This window comes from Gasterosteus aculeatus, chromosome 13 (genome assembly GCF_964276395.1).
Source record: "Gasterosteus aculeatus chromosome 13, fGasAcu3.hap1.1, whole genome shotgun sequence".
Classification (NCBI taxonomy): domain Eukaryota; kingdom Metazoa; phylum Chordata; class Actinopteri; order Perciformes; family Gasterosteidae; genus Gasterosteus; species Gasterosteus aculeatus.
The window spans coordinates 10,768,234-10,777,268 of record NC_135701.1 but is presented as its reverse complement, the minus strand read 5'-3'; the positions used below and the strand labels follow the sequence as shown (position 1 = coordinate 10,777,268).

At 43.5% G+C, this 9,035-nt stretch overlaps 1 protein-coding gene across 1 annotated transcript; it reads left to right on the top strand.

Annotated features, from left to right (window-relative positions):
• Positions 1-394: 394 nt before the first annotated feature.
• Positions 395-7,128, top strand: ankrd13a (ankyrin repeat domain 13A). Its single transcript, XM_040196471.2, has 15 exons — positions 395-1,200; positions 1,862-1,997; positions 2,319-2,443; positions 2,554-2,599; positions 2,853-2,996; positions 3,122-3,311; positions 3,624-3,690; positions 3,801-3,882; positions 3,961-4,022; positions 4,110-4,240; positions 4,359-4,516; positions 4,645-4,776; positions 4,876-5,036; positions 5,127-5,191; positions 5,346-7,128. The coding sequence occupies exons 1-15, from the start codon at positions 1,093-1,095 to the stop codon at positions 5,542-5,544; spliced, it is 1,806 nt and encodes a 601-aa protein (XP_040052405.1). The 5' UTR covers positions 395-1,092; the 3' UTR covers positions 5,545-7,128.
• Positions 7,129-9,035: the final 1,907 nt, after the last annotated feature.

Here is a 9,035-nt window from a genome sequence, read left to right as displayed (position 1 = left end):
GGGTTGAACCCAAAGATAAAAATCAACGTGTTTGGTTGAGTTTACTCTGGGCATGCGTCGGACCACAACCCTGATAGACCGTACTGGGGGTGTTATACCTCAAGAGACTAACGTTGGGTGAGTTTGATCCATGCACCTCCCGGACACGGTACTAACGAATACTTTTTACAACTAATAATGGGTATACTGGATTCCCATCCAACAGCGGCCACCTCTTAATTAATTTTGCTCTACAAATCACTGCAGTAATTTTAGTTAAATACCCAGTAATCAAATGAGCATACATTAATAGAGCAAACTGCAAATGGTTGTTTTATACAACATTTTATTAACATAGTTTAAATGGTCGTACGTCTAGTACACCGCTGTTACGGTGAAGTCTCACGGTTTCAACTTGTGAAGTCCCTCCCATAAACAAAAAAGCGGCAATTTTAATTCAACATTATAGGTCATAGCAAATGTATTGATTTGATTTATTGAATCTTAACATATAAAATTTGTGTTTTGTTTGTGTTTGAAGCCAAAAAATGCGTTACAATTTCATTATTTGAGATATTGACTGTATTAAAGTGGGACACGGAATCGCGCTATAGGTTTGGTCGGATGTTTGAAACCCCCCACGCGGGCACGCTGAATGGTTCAGTCCGACTGGAACTGACGATTCCGCGTTTTCTAAAGGCGACGGTTTTATTTACAAGTCATCTTTCTGTCGTGTATTAAATCGCCGTATACGTAAACGTTATCACATATACATTAAGTTACATAAAAAAGGGCGCAGTATGGATTCCTAATTATATTGCATTAATTCGACAGCGGTTCTATCTCTATTTAGGACACCCCTGTCGTTCCTGGGTAACGTTTTCTGTTCCTTGCACTTCCTCGTTCAAAAGTTTTATTTTGACGAAGGCTTGGTGAAAAGTTGGACCTCAAGGTTTCGATATCTCGACGTTGTTATCGTTAAACAGGACGCGTACGGTTCATATGTATCGTACGTTTTGGCATAACCAGCGTGTAGCTGCCCCTGTTTCCCCCCATGGCTGCACTCGTTAGAAGCTGGCTAACGTTGCACTGAGCTGCTCCGTGAGGAAGAAGATGTCCACAGCTAATGTTAGCGAAGACATCCGAGCGAAGTTCCCCCTTCACTCCGCCGTGTGGGAGAATGACTACCGGAGACTGGAGGAACAAATAACGTTACCGCAGGTTGGTAAAAGACGGATTAGGGCTTTTACAAACCTCTGCGGCGATGCTTGCTAACTAAAGGTAGCCGGGAGTGAGCCTTTAAAAGCGGCCGCAGCCCCCCAGCGAAGGCCGGTGGTGTCCGAGCCGCACAGCCCGTGTTTGAAGTGTCCGACAGGACGCAACGTCGGCTGTCCACCATCGATGTGTGGACGTTTACTTATAAATACACGTAGTCTGTTGCAGATGACAAAAGCCCGCTTCCAGCTTTTAATTTAGGCTAACCAACTCAATTCATTGGATTACTCGAACGCAGTTTAAGATCTGGCTGGATTTTGTATTAACAGACGATTTACAGAAAGTAATGTCTTATTATTACAATTTTTCGAATTTTAATAGTGTTTATGTCAGTCACTCCTGTCAAACAGCTGACTTATCTTAACATGTTATCTCTTAAGTATCGTTATGATGATTTCACGATCTACAGTGTGGAGAGTTGTTATGGTTGTTATAATCGTGTAATTGTGTTGATCAATAACACCTTTACCTCAGCACGATGACTCATCTGGGGACCAGACATGACGCTCGGTCCTCCAGCATTACCAGCGATGAGTTAAAGTTATAACAAAGCCCTCACTGCCATATCCAACTAGGGAATTGAATTGTATTACTGATTATCTTCCAGAATGAAATTGAGGCTGTGGACCCCAGAGGTCGGACCCCTCTGCACCTGGCTGTGTCGCTGGGCCACCTGGAGTCGGTCCGAGTGCTTCTGAGACACGGTGCTGAAGTTACTAAAGAGAACTGCATGAACTGGACAGGTTAGTTTTCCAAATGGCTGCATAACAAGTACACAACGCTGCGGTGCTGTGAATATTTCTTTCTCTTGTCTTGGAAATACCTTTTGGGAATTTGTGGGTTGTTTCACGGTAACCTGCATGCTATCTGTTGCCTATGTGGTTTCTGTTAAGAAATATCCGTCCCTCTGAATGCAGTGAAACATGCTCTCGTTGGTTAGCATCGTCATTGTTGAGGTTTTCTAATGGATGGTGGCTGCTCTAAAATAACAACACGGAATAACAGATTACGTGCTTGAGAGGTTTTAGTGGTTTGTTAGCTCATAATTGTACATCTATGTGTAGTGCTGCAGGAGGCCGTCAGCACCGGAGATCCAGAGATGGTTCAGTTGGTGCTTCAACGCCGAGACTACCTCAAAGCCTCCACTGCTCTGGGGGGAGTGCCTGAGCTGCTGTCAAAGATCCGAGAGGTTTTACTACGTTTTTTTTCCCCCCCATTGTCTCGACATCCATCTGTACAAATGCCTGGAAACAATTACTGGCAAAGGATATAATCGTCCTGTCTATCTCTCGTCCATAGTCTCCAGACTTCTACATGGAAATGAAGTGGGAATTCACCAGTTGGAGTAAGTGCTTTCGTATGCAAAGACGTAAATCCTGAAAGTAAAGTGGAATGTGTGTGCAAAGTAGCCTGTTTACGTAGTGCAAACATGCTTGTTATCAACGTTACGTAATGTTCTAGCCTGCAATTAAATATCCTTACCTAGTGCGGCAGTTGGCATAACAACTGCATACCTGCCTTTTTGGTGTTTGCTTTGGTTTGAATATGAGTGACGTTGTATTTCATGTGTGGAACATTTATATGCTGTTGCTTCACAGTCCCTCTTCTGTCCCGGGTTTGTCCAAGTGATGTTTGCCGCATTTGGAAAAGCGGCGCCAGCCTGCGAGTTGATGCCACTCTTCTTGGCTTTGAAAACATGACTTGGATCAGAGGGCGCAGAAGCTACATCTTCAGAGGAGAGGGTGTGTGTGTGTGTGTGGGTGTGTGTGTGCGCGTGCGTGCGCTTCCACTCTCAAACACAAAGTGTTCTCTCTTTCATTTACTCTGTTCTAGTAATAGAAGTAAACCCCTTCCTGTATTGGTGCAGATTCGTGTGCAGAGTTAATAGAGGTGAACCATGACGATGAAGTAGTGGAAACGGAACGCTACAACATATCTCAAGAAATCGAGCATGTCACGTTAGAGTCGATGCAGCCAGCGGAGCAGGAAGTGGCCAAACGGTTGACCACTTCTATTGTCAACACCTACTTGGACACCAAGGACATTGATTTTGAAAGGCAAGAGTCATATCTTTCTATTTCACCAGCCAAGAAGATACTCCAGAGTGACATTTGTTTAATAAATGTTGGCGCCTCATGGAATTTTCTTACTTCATATCATTCCTAGCTGAGACACATTACTGTGGGAACAGTAAAACCACCTAGCTTATAACTATCATTTTGCGCTGCTGTGTTTAAGATATTTCCACAGCACTGGAAATGATGTAATTACAAGCTAAACTTGGCTTGTGTTTGCATTGTCTGTGGTGGGGAAGTTGTTCCAAACTGAAGGACATGACGGTAGATTTGTGTTTTGTTTTTATCTCACAGGAACAAGTCTGGGATTTGGGGCTGGAGAGCTGACAAAACTGAGATGGTCAATGGATTTGAAGCAAAGGTTAACAGGAGTTCAACCGTTTTCGTTTTTTTTCATTACAACAAAATATTAGTGCCACTTTACACAGTTGGGCACACTTGTAATAGTTATAATTCTGGTTGTTTCCTCAGGTTTTCAGTGTGAACAATGTAAATGTGGTAATCAGGACGAGGACAGAGCATCTTACGGACGAGGAGAAAGCCAGGATAAAAAGTAAGTGGTAAATATTCTACATGAAAAACTAAATAAAACCTATGATTGGAGTTAAGAATTCCAACTATTTGTTCAAAGGTGAAAGGAACGTCTTGGAGTCTCTGCTCGGGACTGTGGAGCAGCACATAAGTGCACAAGGGGTAAGACTCTCATTTAGTAAATGCAACAAAGTCCTTTGTTTTATTCCTACCTGGTTACTGATTTGATACGAGTGCTGAACTTTATAGGACCTGACTCTCGAGTATGCAACCGCCACCAATCCCACCGCCATCACTCCGGAGGAATACTTTGATCCAGACTTTGAACTGGGGAACAGAGACATCGGTCGACCCATTGAGCTGAGCATTCGAACACAGAAGTAAGAAAACGTAAAACATTGTGTCTTATTTATCACTGCTGTACGTTTATTTTTGATCTATTAACTAATTCATGTGCACATTGAAACAACGTTTAACTTGTAATATTCTTTCACCCAGGTTCAAAGGTACGTTGTGGATGAGCGAGGATCATCCTCTGTCTCTGGTGGAGCAAGTAACTCCCATCATCGACCTCATGGCTCGGACCAGTTCCCATTTTGCACGTCTACGGGACTTTGTAACCCTCAAATTTCCTCCTGGATTTCCTGTTAAACTAGGTGCGTGAAATTTGATATTATCAAGAAGCACGTAAAGATAACCTCCTAGTCCCCCCGCCCCCCACTTCCGCTCCTTTTAATCCTTTTATTATTTATTAACTTATCAGTTGTCATTCTCTATGTTGCAGAGATTCCCCTGTTCCATGTGCTGAATGCCAGAATTACATTTGGTAGTGTCAATAAATGTAGTACTGAGGAGGAGGCAAACACAACACCAGCAGCCACACCAACATCCCCGGGAGAAGAGGAAGAAGCTGCAGGTAGCAGCACAGCCAGTCCAACCATTAAATGTTTCATTTCCTCACAAGTCTGCCATTCCTAAATGGCTTTTTCTTTCTTTCTTTTTTCCCTGCTTCCAGCGCTGCCTCTGTTTCAGGTTTGTCCTTCCGTGTTTGAGGTGCCCGCCGGTTATCATCGCAGAGGAGGCAGCCGACATGCACCCGAGTCCAACAACGAGGAGCAGCTTCTGCAGTACGCCATCCATCAGAGCCTCCTGGAGTCCCACACCGGCCCGGGCCAGGTCGGTGTCACGCAAACACCCACACAGATCGGATCTCATCCCTTTCCCTGCTGCATTCTGTAAATGTCGTGGGTGTTTGTGTCTGTTCAGGAGGGGACTTCCGACGATGCTGATGGGGAATTCACTGATGTGATGCCCAGTAGCCAGAGTGACCGGTAGGAACACAAGTCTGTAATGACGTAGTTACAAGTCCACCTCCTGTGTGTGTGTGTGTGTGTGTGTGTGTGTGTGTGTGTGTGTGTGTGTGTCAGTCAGTTAAAGCCACTGAGCAGACGTGGATCTCACGTTCTCCGGTCAATGTCGTTCTAGGAGTATCCCAGAGGGGGTGCTAGTGGAATATGAAGACACCCCCAGCCCCGTCAGCTCCCACTCTGCCTCAAGCCCCGACTCAGAGCTACGCCTGGCCATGGAGCTCTCGGCCCGCGCTCAACAGGAAGAGGACAGGCTGAGGAAGCAGGAGGAGGAAGAGCTGGAGAGGATCTTGCAGCTATCACTTACCGAGAAGTAAAATTAACAAGAGGGAATAATAATAATGCAGCTTTTCCAGATCCAGAAGAAACATCCACACCTCAATTTTTCTTCCTAACCACTGTCGTCATCTATGCAACTGCGGGTTTCTTTCTGTAGCAGGTCATTCTTGTCAGACTCTCGCTATCCAATATTTTCCAAAAGGTATTTTTGGTAAGAGTAGACTCCTTTATACGTTTATATATCAGCATAGTGTGTCGCCATCCTCAACCTCAATTTGTGAACTGTTTTAGATCATTTCAGGTCCTTTCTACTTTTGATTATTTTCCTACTCAAATCGGAATCACAGCAGCATCCCGTGTGTGTTAATCACAGTGTTGTCCAGCGTGGGGCCAAATCAGTGTAAATAGGGTTCTAAATTACAACTGGAGTTGACTTAATGTTCTGACACTCAAATGTGTTTCTTTACGTCCAGAGAACTTTTTTTTTTTCATGCTACCTGTTGCATCAGCCCCTGGTGTTTTAGATGGCAAGAGTAAAGCAGCCGTGCAGGATAAATGGCCGATAGTAGTGTGGCCGTAAAGAGACGGATGTGTGAGTGTGTTCACCGTGAGGTCTTTCTACTGCGTCACTTTTTTGAGAACCGTGTGCTCATTGAACAACAGAAATCTCAGGGTTCCAATTTTACGCATTTTACTTTGGAGTAAGTTTGTAAATGTAGCAGAAATGTTTCTCTGGTGTGAAATGGCATCCCTCGTGCATGTATTAGTATGAATTCTGAAAGCTGAACTCTGCTGAGTTCATTGACTCAAAGGTGCATACGGTAATGCATGTTCTTGTACGTGGTGAATGTACGCTCTACAGAAGGGTAAACGGAGGCGTGCTGCTGTGAGGGAAACTTTATTATAACGGTATATCTTTGTTGCATCAAGGGTGGGGGTTTTGCTTTCCCGGCCTGATTTTCATTGAATATTTTCTCCGATTTCATTGTGAAACAACATAATTGCAGAGGACAGTTTGTCTTTTGTTTGTAGCTGTCATGCATTTTAAAAGCGATCACACAGCCAATGCTCAGAGATTACTCCCATTTTTACAGGCAATCTATTATCTTTTTGTAGCCACAAACAACTCTTGACCTCCGAGCAGAAGAAAAGACCGCACAGGTCGGGCACGTCCGCCGTATTTAGGATTCGTTTCTTCAGCATGTGCCAAGGGATAGCTTTGATCTGAAGACGCTCGGTGGCAGCAGGAGTAGATGACGATTTTATGTAGTGCCACTAAACCTTTTGAACAAATTTTCCTCTTTTAAAATTTTGTAACTTCAAAAACAGGTGAATATGTTTCAGTGGCACCATGCTGAGTGACATGCACTAACCACTATAGATGCTTTCACTGACAACCAACCACTCACCAAACGCTGTGTGCAGCTGCGTCTGACAGCTGAACAACTAATTATCAAAATGAGTTTTGCGAAATCGATGAACCGTCAACTTTAAAAAGAACGCTAGCTTTGGTTAATTTAAGGCAGGTCTTTGTTATAGCAACGTTCCAGCTGAATCTTTTTTTTCTATGTTTAAATTTTACGAAAATGTTCTAAAATAAAAGCACTTTATTTCCATGACAACTATAGTAGACTCTGTTTATTTTCTTTGTTTACAAAGAAACGCTGGAAACAAAGACAAACATTCGCTTTTCTATCATGAATAGTTAGGTGTTGGTCATCATAATTTTGACTAAATATGTTCCTACCAATGAAACAATTGAGTTTTGCGTGTGATTGAGAGTCAGCTTTAATTTCATGATTTGTAAATTAATATCTGGATATTTGTTTTATATCTGTTTTTGTTTTCATTCACCTAACCACTTTGTAGATTTCAGGGAAGTGTAGAAATAAACAATAAAAGTGGATTAATGTATTCAAGCAAGGAGCACTCCCATGATTACTGTAAATTTAATAACGTTTGCAAAACTCAAGGCTTTTAAATAATAATACTTTGCAGTACAGCACCAAATAAATACTATATAAAATGACCAAACCGCCTCGATTCATGTAAAATTGGCAGATCATTTCCATCAATCCCATATCCATTCCTTTACAAATATACCTTCTACATGAATAAAAGATAGCACATCAAACAAGGCAATCTACACATCTTAACACATCTTAAATAACACGCTGCTTCCAAGCCCATCGGTGAGTCTCGGTGCGGTCCGGGCGCTCCCGCTTCGGGCGGCTGTGACTGCGCAGCCCGGCTCGAGGTTCACGGTCCCCTCGGGGAGGGGTTGTGCCCCCGTCCCGGGTCAGCTGCTCTCTCTTGCTGCTTTTACCTCCTCCAGGTGTCCGACCAGTCTCACCGACGGGACAGCGGTTTGTAGACGCAGACGGCCATGACGACCATCAGCACCAGCAGCACCGCGAGGACGCTCCCCAGCGCGGCTGTGTGAGCAGCGGGAACAACGGTCACGTGACATCAAAGTGATCGATTAACTGGCAGCATTGCGTTAAAGCCTCTGGCCACTAACGACATAAAGCACATTTGAAGTGCACGGACACCTCACGCGAGGCGGTGTGTCCACGTCACTGGCGTCGGTCTCTACGTTGTCGCATCGAGTCTCACCTAAATTCTGCTTGAGCAGAACAACGTACGGTCTCTCGGTCCGGTTGGAGTCCTCCGGTTGTCCGTTCACGAGCGCACCGAGACACATTATTAGTGTTTGCGGGATGAGATGCAGCACCATAGCGGGGGAGGATGGAGGCTGATGGTGAGGATGACGACACAGGTGGTGATGGTGACGTGGTTCTTCTTCCGCTGTAGTTTCTGGGTCCTAAAGCCGTTGCGTTATTGAATTCACTCTCAGAGCTGATCGAATAATGGTCGATTTCTCGATGGGAAGGAAGTTAATTGACAACTGAATAGTTTTTGGAGGACACTTTGTTTACCATTCAGCGTGGATATAATATTAGGCTGAATAAAAACTGATTGGGAATGTTCTTAATAAATAATATAATTTTGAATTAAAAAGGCAAAGTCATATTCAACAGAAACATGATGTAACTATTGCACAGGACTCAAAGACAATGTTGCTGAGACCATCGGAAGTGAACCGGTAATAATGCTCAGCTAGGGAGGAAAGGAGAGCAGATGAGTAGTGCACAAATAATCCTGGGTTCTGATTTCTGAAATGTGATCATTTCTTGGTTATATCTATAATAGACGCCTGGGACTGTTAGTAGGACAAAAAGATGGTCTCCGGAAAATTGTATTTTAATAGTTAGAAAATTGTTTTATTAACCAAATCACTAGGCTAAATGAATCAAGCAAACAATGGGCAGATTAAACAATATATGAAAACAATTGTTAACTGTCACCCTATTGACAATATTAACTAACATCTGCACATGTAATATCTAATTGATCCACCGTCAGATGACGTTGTCAATCAATGTTTAATTCTATAAATGGCACAAAATGACAATACCATTTTGACAGAGCTCAAGTTGACGTCTCAAAGGCTGCCTGTCTATGTCCA